The 18536-nt window shown below is 44.0% G+C and overlaps 1 protein-coding gene across 1 annotated transcript in view; it reads left to right on the top strand.

Annotated features, from left to right (window-relative positions):
• Positions 1 to 18536, top strand: part of LOC129810859 (neurocan core protein-like) — a 198816-nt gene that overhangs the window by 24139 nt on the left and 156141 nt on the right. The window contains exon 2 of the mRNA XM_055861816.1: positions 13211 to 13290. Coding sequence (XP_055717791.1) covers positions 13218 to 13290 — 73 coding nt within the window. The 5' untranslated portion in view covers positions 13211 to 13217. The remainder of the gene's footprint in view (positions 1 to 13210; positions 13291 to 18536) is intronic.

Below are 18536 nucleotides of genomic sequence, written 5' to 3'. Positions count from 1 at the left end.
AATTGAATTGAATTGAGAGAGAGAGAAAGAAAGAGTGAGAGAGAGAGAGAGAAAGAAAGAGTGAGAGATATAGGGATGGTGGATGAGAGAGAGAGAAGAAAGGAGAGAGAGAGAGAGGGGGGGGGGAGAGTAATCCAGCGAGTGTTACTGTATGTGAAATATGGCCTCCCTACTCTCCCCAGACCTCGGCCAATAATGAAGTGATGACATGGTCTCTGCACGGCGGTTGTGGTGCGCTGCGTCTGAGACGTGTGTTGTGGTGGGGGATGATTCCCTAAACAAGGTCCAGGGTCCTGGGCCCGCTCTGTTAAACCCATGGGTAAGACACTGGGGGTGACACTGTCTATGACAGCTCCCTGCAGGTGTGAATGCCTCAGGGAGTTTGGGGAGGGATTAGGCTCAGTCACTGTCAGAGGGATGGTGTTTTATCCCTACTCTTTGGATGAATGGAGTTTCTGTGACTGCCATTGCTGCAAAGGTTGGGGGTTGGGGAAGGAGGATCTGTGTGTGTGTGTATGGTCACTGCGCCAGCCTTGCCATTGCTTCAGAGGCTACTTGGGCTCAGCATGCCATAGCTAACCACTGCCCCTCCTCTTCCTCCTCCTCCTCCTCATCCTCTGGGATTGTCAAGTATTGATCTAACACCAAGGTTACAGTGATGGGTTGGTTAGGTAAGGCAACAGCAGACAGAACAGGACACACATTTATTTAAATTTAAAATGTAAACATTTCAGTAATTTAGCACGCTCTAATCCAGAGCAACTAGGGTTAAGTGCCTTGCTCAAGGGCACATCGGCAGATTTTTTACCTAGTCGGCTTAGGATTTGAACCAGCGACCTTTCGGTTACTGGCCCAGTGTACTTAACCGCAAGGCTTTCCCTGAAGAAGCCCTGTCAGTCACAGCCTGCTTGTGTCCGACGCTGCGCTGAAAAATGTTCAATATACTTTACTTTCAGCCCAAATTTACATTCCTCTTGTAGACAGCAGGCAAGGAGACCTTGATGTGCTCAAGATCAAGTTAAACATTTGCCACATTTTAAAGTGGCTTTACAGCCACCGAGCGTCGATCACTCTTTCCCCTTTTTATCTCTCCCCCCTCCACCCCCCTTTCTCTCTCTTTCCCTCGTTTAAAATCAGGACCACGCCACTCCTGTTGGATGCCAAATTGGAGCAATATGTTATTTTCATCTTAAAGAGGAGAGATATTCCACCTCCAGCCAAGCCCTGACTGCCAGCCAGGCTCATTTCATTGGTAGGTTGCTCATCTGAATAGGAGAGAGAGGGCAGAGGGAGACACTGTTTCTTGAGATGGAAGTAATATGCTTTCACACAGTCCTGGGCAGGCTCAGGTCTGCATGGAGAAATCCTCTCCAATACTTTCCCTCTTGTCTCTTTCACGGCCCAGCGCTTGGCCATGATGCGAGAATACATCCAACCGTTTGTGTTGTTGGGTAGCATCATCAGGAGAGAGGAAAAACATACAGTATAAATACACACCTGTATGCAGGGGAAATAAACACACTCTGCATTCCCTGCTGCCCTGGTCACATCCAGGCGCATTAGATGCAATCGGCGAGAGAGAGAGAGAGAGGGCCCGTGAGAAGCACTCCAGTGTAATTGACAGGGCCTTTCAGGAGTTTAGCGTTAATGTGGCACACAGCCTCCTCCTCCCTCCCTACCTCCCTCCATCCTTTCGTCCCATGAATAGCCCATCTCCTGCATAATTGCATCTTTTCATGTCAGCATAAACAATCCCTCACTCATATAGGGAACAAGGGCACACTACTGCATGTTCACTGAGAAACACTCATGCAAACACTCACAGGGACAAATAGGCTCCCGCATACACAGCCATACATAAAACACACTCACACACAAAGAACACACGCATGCACATGCATCCACACACACGCCGACATTCACATGCCCATACAGCAGGTTGGCATTGACTTCATTATCATTCAACGCTGTTGAAACGCCAATAATCTCCTTTTATGAACTGAGCCTTCAGCCTCAATCATGGTGGGATGTGCGTGTGCTTTAATTTATGCATGTGTGTTTTTGTATGCCCGTGTGTGAGAGCAGATGGTAGGCTGCGATGATGATGCAGAGCCAGACTGGTGGAGTGGGACCCACAGGCCAGCTATGGGCTCTCATATAGTACACATACAGGCCAGCTACGGTCTCTCATATAGTACACATACAGGCCAGCTACGGGCTCTCATATAGTACACATACATGCCAGCTATGGGCTCTCATATAGTACACATACAGGCCAGCTATGGGCTCTCATATAGTACACATACCAGCCAGCTACGGGCTCTCATATTGTACACATACAGGCCAGCTACGGGCTCTCATATAGTACACATACAGGCCAGCTACGGGCTCACATATAGTACACACACAAGCCAGCTACGGGCTCTCATATAGTACACATACAGGCCAGCTACAGGCTCTCATATAGTACACATACAGGCCAGCTATGGGCTCTCATATAGTACACATACAGGCCAGCTACGGGCTCTCATATAGTACACACACAGGCCAGCTACGGGCTCTCATATAGTACACACACAGGCCAGCTATGGGCTCTCATATAGTACACATACAGGCCAGCTACGGGCTCTCATATAGTACACACACAGGCCAGCTACGGGCGCTCATATAGTACACATACAGGCCAGTTACGGGCTCTCATATAGTACACACACAGGCCAGCTACGGGCACTCATATAGTACACATACAGACCAGCTACGGGATCTCATATAGTACACACACAGGCCAGCTACGGGCTCACATATAGCACACATACAGGCCAGCTACGGGCTCTCATATAGTACACATACAGGCCAGCTACGGGATCTCATATAGTACACACACAGGCCAGCTACGGTCTCACATATAGTACACATACAGGCCAGCTACGGGCTCTCATATAGTACACATACAGGCCAGCTACGGGCTCTCATATAGTACACATACAGGCCAGCTACGGGCTCTCATATAGTACACATACAGGCCAGCTATGGGCTCTCATATAGTACACACACAGGCCAGGCGCCACATTGGGAAAATGTATGGCTGCTTAAGATTCAAGTTGCACTCATCCACTCCGGCTTGGCATTTGTGTAGATGCTAGCTAGGTTGTCAGAGCGCTGGATGCTAGCATAGATTTTAGCGTGGATGCTAGCATGGATGCTAGCTAGCTATAGTTTGAGTGCTCAACCAAATGGCATGCCAATGGGCCATCTGACTGTTTGTCACCACAGACCGACATCTGAATGTACTGCACCACAGAGAGACATCTGAATGTACTCCACCACAGACACATCTGAATGTACTGCACCACAGACACATCTGAATGTACTGCACCACAGACACATCTGAATGTACTGCACCACAGACACATCTGAATGTACTGCACCACAGACACATCTGAATGTACTGCACCACAGACACATCTGAATGTACTGTACCACAGACACATCTGAATGTACTGCACCACAGGCACATCTGAATGTACTGCACCACAGACACATCTGAATGTACTGCACCACAGAGAGACATCTGAATGTACTGCACCACAGACACATCTGAATGTACTGCACCACAGACACATCTGAATGTACTCCACCACAGACACATCTGAATGTACTCCACCACAGACACATCTGAATGTACTGCACCACAGACACATCTGAATGTACTGTACCACAGACACATCTGAATGTACTGCACCACAGGCACATCTGAATGTACTGCACCACAGACACATCTGAATGTACTGCACCACAGAGAGACATCTGAATGTACTGCACCACAGACACATCTGAATGTACTGCACCACAGACACATCTGAATGTACTCCACCACAGACACATCTGAATGTACTCCACCACAGACACATCTGAATGTACTGCACCACAGACACATCTGAATGTACTGCACCACAGAGAGACATCTGAATGTACTGCACCACAGACACATCTGAATGTACTCCACCACAGACACATCTGAATGTACTGCACCACAGACACATCTGAATGTACTCCACCACAGACACATCTGAATGTACTGCACCACAGACACATCTGAATGTACTCCACCACAGACACATCTGAATGTACTCCACCACAGACACATCTGAATGTACTCCACCACAGACACATCTGAATGTACTCCACCACAGACACATCTGAATGTACTCCACCACAGACACATCTGAATGTACTCCACCACAGACACATCTGAATGTACTGCACCACAGACAGACATTGTGTTTGTTGTGCCCCAGAAAACGCATGACCTCCTTGGTTCCTGTTGGAGAGCTGTTGTGTTCTCTCCTCATTCAGGTTTTATAAGTTAGCTTTTAGCTCTGCGGTCTCAGCATTGTTTTCATCTGGATGCTTTTATCATTATGCATCAAAACAAAAACTCACCAAGGGAAAACACAACCAATTGAGGAGGGAGAAGCAGCCCATTAAAGGCCAACCTTGTCCTGCAAATATAGTATAATAAAGAGAACATTTACTCTACAATATGGAAGTTCACCAATATGGTTCCTGCAAATGTACACTACCGTTCAAAAGTTTGGGGTCACTTAGAAATGTCCTTGTTTTTTAAAGAAAAGCACATTTTTTGTCCTTTAAAAGGACATCAAATTGATCAGAAATACAGTGTAGACATTGTTAATGTTGTAAATGACTATTGTAGCTGGAAACAGATGATTTTTAATGGAATATCTACATAGGCGTACAGAGGCCAATTATCAGCAACCATCACTCCTGTGTTCCAATGACACGTTGTGTTAGCTAATCCAAGTTTATCATTTTAAAAGGCTAATTGATCATGAGAAAACCCTTTTGCAATTATGTTAGCACAGCTTAAACTGTTGTTCTGATTAAAGAAGCAATAAAACTGGCCTTCTTTAGACTAGTTGAGTATCTGGAGCATCAGCATTTGTGGGTTCGATTACAGGCTCAAATGGCCAGAAACATAGAACTTTCCTCTGAAACTCGTCAGTCTATTCTTGTTCTGAGAAATTAAGGCTATTCCATGTGAGAAATTGCCAAGAACTGAAGATCTCGTACAACGCTGTGTACTACTCCCTTCACAGAACAGCGCCAGAATAGAAAGAGGAGTTGGAGTCCCCGGTGCACAACTGAGCAAGAGGACAAGTACATTAGTGTCTAGTTTGAGAAACAGACGCCTCACAAGTCCTCAAATGGCAGCTTCATTAAATAGTAACCGCAAACACCAGTCTCAACGTCAACAGTGAAGAGGCGACTCCGGGATGTTGGCCTTCTAGGCAGAGTTCCTCTGTCCAGTGTCTGTGTTCTTTTGCCCATCATAATCTTTTCTTTTTATTGGCCAGTCTGAGATATGGCTTTTTCTTTGCAACTCTGCCTAGAAGGCCAGCATCCCGGAGTCGCCTTTTCACTGTTGACGTTGAGACTGGTGTTTGCGGGTTCACTGTAATCAAACCCACAAAAGTATACAACTTTGTACAAGATCTTCAGTTTCTCGCATGGAATAGCCTTCATTTCTCAGAACAAGAATAGACTGACAAGTTTCAGAAGAAAGTTCTTTGTTTCTGGACATTTTGAGCCTGTAATCAAACCCACAAATGCTGATGCTCCAGATACTCAACTAGTCTAAAGAAGGTCAGTTGTATTGCTTCTTTAACCAGAAAAACAGTTTTCAGCTGTACTAACATAATTGCAAAACGGTTTTCTCATGATCAATTAGCCTTTTAAAATGATAACCTTGGATTAGCTAACACAACGTGCCATTGGAACACAGGAGTGATGGTTGCTGATGATGGGACTATGTACGCCTAGGTAGATATTCCATTAAACATCTGCCATTTCCAGCTGCAATAGTCATTTACAACATTAACAATGTCTACACTGTATTTCTGATCAATTTGATGTGATTTTAATGGACAAAGATGTACTTTTCTTTTAAAAACAAGGGCATTTCTACGTGACGCCAAACTTTTGAACGGTAGTGTATTTTGTCACCTAATTTCTAATTTGTCACCTACATAGCTGTTGATGGGTCTGAGTCCCAAATGAAAATGGCATTGTGTGTGTGTGCATGCGTGCGTTGGTCTGTGTGTGAGTGGGTGCCTGCGTCCGTGCATCCATGTGTGTTTGTGTGTGGGTGTGTGACTGAATGACTGACTGCTGCAGGGACAATGACAGTGTGAGCTGATGGAGTGACAGGGGAGTGAGTGATTAATGAGCCTGGTTCATAATGCACGATGGCACGGATGAAAGGAGAAGAAGCAGACAGAGAGAGGGCGACTACATGGAGAGATAGAAAGAAGGGATGGAGCAGAGAGAGGGAGACTACATGGAGAGATAGAAAGAAGGGATGGAGCAGACAGAGAGAGGGAGACTACATGGAGGGATAGAAAGAAGGGATGGAGCAGACAGAGAGAGGGAGACTACATGGAGGGATAGAAAGGAGGGATGGAGCAGACAGAGAGAGGGAGACTACATGGAGGGATAGAAATGAGGGATGGAGCAGACAGAGAGAGGGAGACTATATGGAGGGATAGAAATGAGGGATGGAGCAGACAGAGAGAGGGAGACTACATGGAGGGATAGAAAGGAGGGATGGAGCAGACAGAGAGAGGGAGACTACATGGAGGGATAGAAAGGAGGGATGGAGCAGATAGAGAGAGGGAGACTCCATGGAGGGATAGAAAGGATGGATGGAGCAGATAGACAGGGAGAATCCATGGGGGAATAGAAAGGAGGGAGGAAGGGAAGAAATAGGGTAGACAGAATGAATGATAGAGAACTTGTGGAAAAAGGAAAAGAAAGTTGACAGAGAGAAGGATAGAAAGAGGCTCTATAGAGGGACAACATGAACTCCTGCCTGATCGTAACAGCATATGGAAGCCTCCTTCCCTCCCACCTTCCCTTCCCCCTTCCCTCACTCACTGCCGTCTGGGTGGGACAGCATGGAGAGAACAGTCAGGCTGAGCAGAGCTTCCAACCAGCTGGGGTGAAGCAGTGGAGACAGTGAAGATCTAGTGAGGCTCCCAGTGACTTCCCGGAGTCTTCTCACTATGGGACACTGTCTCAGTGGGTGGTACAGGACAGTACACACCTGTTCTGGTCTCAAGCATTTCGCTACACTCGCAATAACATCTGCTAACCATGTGCATGTGACCAATAATGTTAGTAGCAACGCTAAGACTGTAATTACAGTATGTCTAATCTGAAACGGGTTATGATTGTGGTAGTGGTAGTGGTAGGTAGCCTAGCGGCAGGTAGCCTGGCGGCAGGTAGCGGTAGGGGCAGGTAGCCTAGCGGCAGGTAGCCTAGTGGCAGGTAGCGGTAGCGATAGCGGTAGGTAGCCTAGTGGCAGGTAGCGGTAGGGGCAGGTAGTGGTAGGTAGCCTAGCGGCAGGTAGCGGTAGCGGTAGCGATAGCGGTAGGTAGCCTAGTGGCAGGTAGCGGTAGCGGTTAAGAGTGTTGGTCCAGTAACTGGTTCGAATCCCTGAGTCGATTAGGAGAAATCTGTCTATGTGCCCTTGAGCAAGGCACTTAACCCTAATTGCTCCTGTAGGTCGCTTTGGATAAGACCTTCTGCTAAATGACTCAAATGTAAATGTATGGCACTGTATATAGACTTTCTGGCTACAGTGCATTCGGAAAGTATTCTGATTCTTTGACTTTTTCCACATTTTGTGAAGTTACAGCCTTATTCTAAAATATATTAAATCGTTTTTTCCCCCTTCATCAATCTAGACACAATACCCCATAATGACAAATCAAAAACAGGTTTTTAGAAATCTTTGCAAGTGTATAAATATAAAAGCTGAAATATCACATGTAAATAAGTATTCAGACCCTTTACTCAGTACTTTATTGAAGCACCTTTGGCATGGATTGCAGCCTTGAGTCTTTGTTGGTATTATGCTACAAGCTTGGCACACCTGTATTTGGGGAGTTTCTCTCATTCTTCTGTCAGGTTGGATGGGCAATATCGATGCACAGCTATTTTCAGGACTCTCCAGAGATGGACTCCAATGAAGTTGTAGAAACATCTCAAGGATGATCAACGGAAACAGGATGCACCTGAGCTCAATTTCCAGTATCATGGCAAAGGATATGAATACTTATGTAAATAAGGTATTTTGTTTTTTATTTTTAATACATTTGCAAATATGTCTAAACACCTGTTATCGCTTTGTCATTATCGGGTATTGTGTGTAGATTGATGAGGGAAAAAATTATTGAATCAATTTTAGAATAAGGCTATAACATAACAAAATGTGGAAAAAGTCAAGGGGTCTGAATACTTTCCAAATGCACTGTATGTTTGGCTGTGTGTACAGGTTTCTGTATGGGTGTGCGCGCGTGCGTCTGTGTGTGTGCGCACATGTGTGTTGTGACTGACTGAGAAATGTATGCAGAGGTCCATACAGGAGCAGGTTTATGTTGGCGTAGAGGTGACGTTCAGTCCGGTGAGCCAGCTGAGCAGAGAGAGTTGGTATTTGAAAGGACACTCACAGCTTGGCGGCTGTCCCCTGCTCACAGAGGTACGGTAGAACAGTATGGCTCCAACAAGAAAATACAATTAAGAGATACTCCTGAGTCATGCTGGCAGCATAGAGGTCGAAGACAAGAAGAATAAGTGCTGAGAGAGAGAGAGAGAAAGAGAGAGAGAGAGAGAGATCACCTGCTGGAGATGCAAAGAAAATGGCTCAAGATAGTGGCAAGGAGGACCGGGCCCTGGGCATAAGCAACATAAAAAATGAGGAACTAATTCGGGGTTTGAAAAGTAGAATACCCAAGGTGTAATTTCTACATTTGGTTGTGCATCAACAGTGTATCTCTTGTATGTCAGTCACTGACATTCACTCAATAAGCCATGTCAGCTAAAAAGTCAGCGATCTAAACTTGTAGTTATCATGGCCGAATACCTAATGGGAAACCAGGGCATATGCCCAGGGGCCCTGACCTCCAGGGGGCCTCCATTGATTTCATTAGTCACTCTCAGAAATCATATTAACATGGCATAAGTCATGCCGAAATGGGTAGAATTGCAGGAAATGAGCTGTAAAACTGCAAGTGTTTGTCTCTGCCCAATGGCAAAATGTGTAGAATTGCAGGAGATTAACTTTTAAACTAAAATGTTTATCGCCGCCATCGTCAAGAGGTGGGCCACTAAAATGTTTTGCCCTTGAGGTGGGGGACCCCCCAACCAAATCTTAGGGCCACCAAAAGGCTTTGTTTGTATTGATGTGGCAAGGTCAGAGCCAACATAACAATGTGACTTAGCCCTATAAAACACACATGAATAGAAGGCTTTCTTAGTACCCCTAGCATGGTACTAAGGAGCCTAATAATTAGGGCTCTGAATTTTCCTAACCAGGAAATACTGTAGGCCTATCATGACACTAGGCGAGACCCAAATGCAGACACAGGAGGCAGGTGGTTGGAGTTTAAGATGTTTAATAAATCCAAAGGGAATAGGCAAGAGAATGGTCATGGATAGGCAAAAGGTCATAACCAGATCAGAGTCCAGGAGGTACAGAGTGGCAGGCAGGCTCGAGGTCAGGGCAGGCAGAATGGTCAGGTAGGCGGGTACAGAGTCCAGAACAGGCAAGGGTCAAAACCGGGAGGACTAGAAAATGGCAAAAAAGGCAAAGCAGGAAAACAGGAAAAACCGCTGGTAGGCTTGGACATACAAGACGAACTGGCACAGAGAGACACAGAGATAAACACAGAGATAAATACACTGGGGAAAACAAGCGACACCTGGAGGGGGCGGAGACAATAACGAGGACAGGTGAAACAGATCAGGTTGTGACAAGGCCGGAGGCTATTACTAGAGCCAGAAGTTTTCCCTGGTCATGTCACGTGATCGGGAAAAAAAAGTCCTGCCTCTAGCATGATATCACATCATCATTTGGGCAGCATTCAAGCATTGTTCTGTTGTTCCTGTAATATTTAGGAGGGATAAAGCATGCCTAAATGGTCCCATCTATATTCCTCCCATAGATAATAGCCTGGCTGGGCTGTTTGTGTTTGTCCTTGATTGCCTTTGAGACAGTCTGAGCTTATAGCGTGGCTGTAATGGACACCAGCTATCTGTGTCCCATCTCTGGTACCCTCGCCTCGGATTTCGCCCCTTGGCCGCCGCGTCGTATCTCCAGAGCTGCCACATCCATTATTTATACACAGGGTTTCTCTGTCCTCCATCCAGGGACTGACATCTCACTGGAATTTAGTTTACACTCAACACACACTGGACCCTACTATCTGGACTGGACAGGTGTTAACCTTTTATCATACTTTAACAACAGACAGGTCAGTGTTTAGTTTAGTTGGGCCCGGCAAACACATACTGTACCTGGTCGTAAAGCTGGTTGGTTATCTCTTTATGCTGTAAAATGTGGAGAATTGATGTAAATGTGTGCTTGTGCTCTGACAATGGTATCCCTGGGGGGATTAGTAAAGTTGTATTCAACAGTGAGCCTGATCACCGACAGCAATGAGACAGCCTATAGGGAGGAGGTCAGACCTGGCAGTGTGGTGCCAGGACAACAACCTCTTCCTCAGTGTGAGCAAGACGAAGGAGCTGATCGTGGAATATAGGAAAAGGAGGGCCGAGCAGGCCCCCATTAACATCGATGGGGCTGAAGTGGAGCAGGTCGAGAGTTTCAAGTTCCTTGGTGTCCACATCACCAACAAACTATCATGGTCCAAACACACCAAGACAGTTGTGAAGAGGGCACAACAACATCTTTTGCCCCGAAGGAGACTGAAAAGATTTGGTGCGGATCCCCAGATCCTCAAAAAGTTCTACAACTGCACCATCAAGAGCATCCTGACCGATTGCATCACCGCCTGGTATGGCAACTGCGCTACAGAGGGTAGTGCGTACGGTCCAGTATATCACTGGGGCCAAGCTTCCTGCCATCCAGGTCCTATATACTAGGCAGTGTTAGAGGAAGGCCCAAAAAATTGTCAAAGACTCCAGTCACCAAAGTCATAGGCTGTTCTCTCTGCTACCGCATGGCAAGGGCTACCGGAGCGCCAAATCTAGGACCAAAAGGCTCTACCCCCAAGCCTTAAGACTGGTGAACAATTCATCAAATGGCCACCCAGACTATTTACATTGACCCCCCCCCCCCTTTGTTTTTACACTGCTGCTGCTCACTGTTTATTATCTATGCATAGTCATTTTACAAATTGCCTTGACTAACCTGTACCCCCGCACATTGACTCGGTACAGGTATATAACCTCGTTATTGTTATGTCATTTTCTGGTGTTATTTAAAAAATAAAAACCTTTCTTTTATTTAGTAAATATTTTCTTAACTCTATTTCTTGAACTGCATTGTTGGTTAAGTAAGCATTTCACCTGTTGTATTCTTCATTAAGAAATGTGACGAGTTACAGAGTCTGCTGCTGGTTCCCACTTCACAGTAGGGCCATTGGGGAATTTTTATTTTTTGTCTGCAATGCCTTCTTGAACATGTGAACTTTCATGTGGCTTAATTACAAACTTCTATTGGATCAGTAAATATGAATACACATGTTTAATCATCAGCCTTGTTGAGCCAAGGAGCAAGCACTGAGCTATATAGGGAGAAAGACAACATCTTTCCTGGGTAGTCATGATTGGTTGAGATAATGGAACAGTTGGACATGCTGAGAGATGAGTCCTGATTGGTCTGTCTATAACTGAATGGGCTCCTCCCTGGTCAGTATATAGATTTATATAGCTCAGATTTTTGGAGAGATACAGCTATGGACAACTGCAACAGTGTTGCTACAGCTCTCAAAAACATTGCTTCTGTAATAGCTGGGTTTCTGGAGAGACCTACTTTCTGGAGGACAATGCCGTGCTGACTCACATGCGTTTACATGTGTGGGTGGGGTGGGGCTAAGGCTTAAGATTGTGCAAACGATGCTGAATGGGCGTAAACAAACAAGAGTTCTCTAGTCAGTGCGAAACTTTCAGAAAAATCTTTCGAACGGGCATTTTCCACTACTTGTCTTTTAAGTAAGATAACAAGTTTATCAACTTTCCCAGCATAACGCTCCTTCCTATGTTTCCTCCAACTACAACCCACGATATACCATTTTGAAGCTCTGAGTCTGTACTTTTATCAATTCCAAAAAATAAGCAAATCACTTACATTTGACATAAGCTTCAATAGAGAAATCTGGACAGACATTTGTTTGTATTCTTATTGGAAGATTAGTGAAAGAAAAACAATTATTGAAAGAAAATAAGCAATCTAATGTGGCAAGGATGACACGTTCTGTAGCATTATATTTCCAAATGTAAGGTGTCAACCCGTGAGGCTGTTTTTCACCTTCCCAATGACACAGAAAAGCTGCATTTTCCAATAAACTAATATAAACACTAGGCTCTCTCTCACATACCAGCTGCCTCCACCCTCACTAGATCCAAGAATTCCTGCATCTTTGATTTTGTGTGTGCTTAGTGAAAAAGTAAAATATGCCATGTTTAACAATTGCCATGGGAACATAGGCTTCAATCATGTTGTGTTTGCTTGTTGTGTTGTGTTGCTCAGCTGTTTTGATGTAGAAGAGTGAAAACATTCTTTATTTTGGTATAGGAATCAGAGGAAGCTGATGGGTTGCCAAATAATAACACATTCTTCGATACAAATATATTATCCATCTGATTGTTAATCAGACTGTATTGTAGACCTACTGACTGGGCTGTTCTAGGCAGAAATCAGTCTTTGATTGTAGGGAGATTGTAAAGTCGGCCACATTATCAGTGTCCTCCCCTGATGTTTGGCCAGCAGGTGATTTCAAACCACAGAAATCACTGCTGTCTGATTTGTCACTAGAAGGGTCTGTCTGTGATGGGATTCTAATGGCTATGACTCCTGTCCACCTCTCAACTGTCTCCTCCTGTCCACCTCTCAGCTGTCTCCTCCTGTCCACCTTTCAGCTGTCTCCTCCTGTCCACCTCTCAGCTGTCTCCTCCTGTCCACCTCTCAGCTGTCTCCTCCTGTCCACCTCTCAGCTGTCTCCTCCTGTCCACCTCTCAGCTGTCTCCTCCTGTCCACCTCTCAGCTGTCTCCTCCTGTCTCCACTCTAGCTGGAACGTTAAGGGAAGGAGAAAGAGAGTGTACATGCAAACATATCGGCAACTTGAGTGATTATAATTCTAAAGATCTCTCTCTCTCGCTCAGGTCCAGGATGTTGGGTGAGGTGGTCCCTGTCTGTGGACTGCAGGTTCTGCTGACGGCCATCCTGCTCTCTCTGGGCTATGGTAAGTAGAAGCATACAGGGTTCTTCGGTTTGTCCCAATGGGGGAACCCTTTTTGGGGCTGGGCAGAACCCTTTGCAGTTTATGGAGAAATGTCTTATCTAGAACTCTCTATGTAGGGTTCTTTAAAGAACCCTTTGTATATGGTTCTACTTAGAACACTCTATGAAGAGTTCTACCGAGAACCCTTTTATCTATGAAAGGTTCCACCAGCCTTATCAGCCTTTAAAATTACATATATCATAAGGCCTTTATTTGAGGGCTTAGTTCTACCCTAACAACGTGGTGTTAGGAATCTCCTGGTTAACAGGCCACTTTAGTTCTGCAAGTCGAATTATGCTGGCTTGCAAAGTGATGTCAAGTCAAATTTATTGGAATTCCTATTGGAATCCAACCAGAGTTAGGATATCCAACAAGTGCATTTGTTAATCATCCGCAACCTGCATTCAGAATGACTGCCAGGGTAGGGAAGATTGAATACTGAGACTACCTCAAACGGGTGCAATAAATCCAATTACTAACAGATTGGATTAGTTTAGAAAACGGTATGTTATTTATCTTTGTGTCGCGTTAAATGCATCAACCAATCAATTACATGCAAAAACAGATATTACAGTGAAACAAACAATTCTGAAAATCTCCCTGCAATAGAGCATGCTGGGAAATATTATATATGGCTCTATGTAGAACCCTTCTTGCCTTCCAAAGAATCATCAAAGAACCCTTTCTTGCAAAAACAGTTCTTAAGATGTTAAAGGTTCTAGGTAGAACCCTTTGCCTTACAAAGTACCCTTCTCTTTAAAAAAGGGTTAATCTGATTAAAACGGTTATTGGTAACACTACCCTTTGGAGGGTTGCAGTTTATGGAGGATGGCTTAGGCACACACACACACACACACACTTCCATCATCCCTATAGGGCTGGGACTGTTGGCAGGTCCTCACAGCTTAGGGACGAGGGGATTGATTCCATTCATTTTATCTCACTATAAATACTGGAGCTGGACTTTTAGTAGAGGCAAATGATGAGGCATTTAGGGCAGGGAAGACAACAAATCTCCCAGCTCCATTTATCCTGCAGTACTTAGCTCTTGAGTCACAGTCTCTGGAAAAACAGGAACATTCGCTAATCTCCTATGCTGAACTTTATTTTGAGTTTTTTTTGCTGCATCACTTGTTAAATATTCATGTGACTTGTTAATATCCACTTTGATGCTTAAAACAACAAACTCAGCTGCATTTTGACAACTTAATACCATGCTAATACCGCTCAAAAACATGTGTGTATTCATTAGTGCACACCGTAGCAAAATGGTTTGCAACAGAAAATGTTTCTTGGCAACGAAAATGAGCATCTCTTATTGTACAAGTTCAGATTGGTCCCTCCCTATTATGGCCATCTGCTTCCATTTGGTTAGTGAATATACCTCTGGTGAGAAACTGAAGATATAGACACAGTCCTGTGTCTCAATATTGTATCCACATACTGTACAATGAGCCCTATAGTATGTCATAGGCAGATATCGAATGTGTCCTGATCTATGATTTGCCTCAGTGAATCCCAGCCTGGTCTCAGAGAAAAACATATTATATAGTACCAGACAAAAGTTTGGACACACCTACTCACTCATGGGTTTTTCTTTATATTTATTATTTTCTACATTGTAGAATAATAGTGAAGACATCAGAACTATGAAAAAACACATATGGAATCATGTAGTAACCAAAAAATCAAATCAAATCAAATGTATTTATATAGCCCTTCTTACATCAGCTGATATATCAAAGTGCTGTACAGAAACCCAGCCTAAAACCCCAAACAGCAAGCAATGCAGATGTAGAAGCACGGTGGCTAGGAAAAACTCCCTAGAAAGGCCAAAACCTAGGAAAAAACCTAGAGAGGAACCAGGCTATGAGGGGTGGCCAGTCCTCTTCTGGCTGTGCAGGGTGGAGATTATAACAGAACATGACCAAGATGTTCAAATGTTCATAAATGACCAGCATGGTCAAATAATAGTAATCACAGTGAACAGGTCAGGGTTCCATAGCCACAGGCAGAACAGTTGAAACTGGAGCAGCAGCAAAAGTGTTTAAAAAATATGTTTTGATTTGTTTAAGTGCCTTCGGAAAGTATTCAGACCCCTTGGCTTTTTCCACATTTGTTACGTTAGAGCCTTATTCTAAAATTGATAAAATAATGTTTTATCATCAATCTACACACAATACCCCATAATGACAAAGTGAAAACAGTTTTTTAGAAATGTTTGCCAATGTATTAAAAACAAAAAATAGAAATACCTTATTTACGTAAGTATTTAGACCTTGCTATGAGACTCGAAATTCAGCTCAGGTGCATCTTGTTTCCATTGATCATCCTTGAGAAGCTTCTACAACTTGATTGGAGTCCACCTGTGGTTAATTCAATTGATTGGACATGATTTGGAATGGCACACACCTGTCTATATAACATCCCACAGATGACAGTGCATGTCAGAGAAAAAAACAAGCCATGAGGTCTAAGGAATTGTCCGTAGAGCTCCGAGACAGGATTATGTCAAGGCACAGATCTGGGGAAATGTACCAAAACATTGGAACCACCAAGACTCTACCTAGAGCTGGCCACCCGGCCAAACTGAGCAATCGGGGCCTTTGTCAGGGAGGTGACCAAGAACACGGTGATCACTCTGACAGAGCTCTAGACTTCCTCTGTGGAGATGGGAGAACCTTCCAGAAGGACAACCATCTCTGCAGCACTCCACCAATTAGGCCTTTATGGTAGAGTGGCCAGATGGAAGCCACTCCTCAGTAAAAGGCACATGACAGTCCGCTTGGAGTTTGCCAAAAAGGCACCTAAAGGACTCTCAGACCATGAGAAAGAAAATTCTCTGGTCTGATGAAACCAAGATTGAACTCTTTGGCCTGAATGCCAAGTGTCACGTCTGGAGGAAACCTGGCACCATCCCTACAGTGAAGCATGTTTGTGGCAGCATCATGCTGTGGGGATGTTTTTCAGCGGCAGGGACTGTGAGACTAGTCAGGATAAAGGCAAAGATGAACGGAGCAAAGTACAGAGAGATCCTTGATGAAAACCTGCTCCAGAGCGCTCAGGACCTTGACCTTCACTGGGGGTGAAGATTCACCTTCCAACAGGACAACTACCCTAAGCACACAGCCAAGACAACGCAGGAGTGGCTTCGGGACAAGTCTCTAAATGTCCTTGAGTTGCCCAGCCAGAGCCCGGACTTGATCCCGATCGAACATCTCTGGAGAGACCTGAAAATAGCTGTGCAGCAACACTCCCCATCCAACCTGACAGAGAAACTCGCTAAATACATGTGTGCCAAGCTTGTAGCGTCATACCCAAGAAGATTCAAGGCTGTAATCACTGCCAAAGGTGATTAAACAAAGTGCTAAGTAAAGGGTCTGAATACTTATGTAAATGTGATATTCCCGGTTTAAGTTTTTATAAATTTGCACACAAAAAAAAACAAAAAACGTTTTTGCTTTGTCATTATGGGTTATTGTGCGTAGATTGATGAGGGGGGGAAACTATTTCATCCATTTTAGAATAAGACTGCAATGTAACAAAATGTGGAAAATGTCAAGTTGTCTGCATACTTTCAGAATGCACTGTATGTATCAGTGGTGATTAAGAAGTGAGTGCAGACAATTCCCACTGAAAAATAAGTGGGTATACAGCGTATATCCTCCACTACACCACGGTGTATAATTGGTTTGTATGTGTAGGGCTTTAGTTGAAATTGTTCTTTACAGAGTCAGGTATATTTGTCCAGGCCTCAATTGTTCCTTGACTAGCACCATTTATTCTCACTGTTGATAATTCTAATGGTATAACTTCTAACAGTAGCTGTATCCCCTGGTTAAATGGGAAAGAGTGAGGTGGTTCTGCCTGCCAGGAATAATCATCTCTGATTGATTGAGATATTCATTATGTAACATAATAGATGGAAATCATTCAATATATAAATTCTAAATTAATTTTATAACCTTTCCCCAGAAGCATTTAATATTTTTCTGCAGTGGGCTAAATCAGTGTCACAGAGTGATTCTTGATAGTCTTAAACAAATCTACTTTGAAACACAAGTAGTCATTGAAGAATCCCTACTGTAACATATCATACTAATTTGAGTGTCCCAGATTTAGTAAAATATAGTATGTTTCAAGATATTAAAACATAATACTATCCATAACAAACTTTAAATTGTATTTCCAGACACTAGCATTTCACCCCATCCTACACAGAGCTCTGTGACAATTTTCTTTAACTTAGCAAGTCAGTTAAGAACAAATTCTTATTTACAATGACAGCCTACCCCAGCCAAACCTGGATGACACTGGGGCAGTTGTGCTCCACCCTATAGGGCTCCCCATCACAGCCAGTTGTGACACAGCCTGGATTTGAACCAGGGACTGTAGTGCTGCCTTTTATACTGAGATGCAGTGTCTTAGACCGCTGCGCCACTCGGGAGCCAAATCACTGATGAAGGGTTGTAGACTTCAGCTACTGACTTCAGCTTGCCTCGAGAAAAATGCAGTGTGCACGAACAACCAAAAAAACCTTTGCCGAAGACCAAAACTACCCAAAACTTCACAAAATGTTGTCATATATTCACAAACAGTTCCAAACTGTTTTGGCTGGGAAGCACAGAGAACAGAGAACAGTTAGGAGTTGGGTCCAATTTCATCGTAAAACGTCTCCTTGGTGTTAAATACAGTCTGTGAACACACTTAAAATGTATAAATTGATGGTTGGGATTACGGGATGCCAAGGTCATATTTTCCCATGTTCTGTTCCAGTTAAAGGGTTGTTCAGTTGCAATTAGATCTGTGGGCCAAACTTTTGTAATGGCTAGCTCAGAATATAAGCTTTCAAAAATTGTTTATATATTATAGAGATGAGTCCTTTCAGGAACTTTGATAATTTATTTATTCATTGAATGGTTTGGTAGTTGGGTTTCCCAAGGGACTCCATAGGCCAGAAAAGCTGACTTAAATTGTAAATATAGAAAAAAGGAGATGCCTTGTAATGTGTATCTATCTTTCAAATCTTGGAATGTTCTCAAACCATTATGTCTGTGATATCTGTAAGGGTACGGATTCCACATCTGGCCCATAGGGGGGATGCAAAAGGCCACACTCCAGATTGCAAGCAATTTTTGTGATATATTGGAGTATGGGTCTTTTTGATTCCCAGTTACATTGTTTTACAATTTTGTGCCAAATAGAAA

This window comes from Salvelinus fontinalis, chromosome 14 (genome assembly GCF_029448725.1).
Source record: "Salvelinus fontinalis isolate EN_2023a chromosome 14, ASM2944872v1, whole genome shotgun sequence".
NCBI classification, from domain to species: Eukaryota; Metazoa; Chordata; class Actinopteri; order Salmoniformes; family Salmonidae; genus Salvelinus; species Salvelinus fontinalis.
Note: the sequence above shows the minus strand (reverse complement) of the source record. Positions and strands in the feature narration are given on the sequence as shown.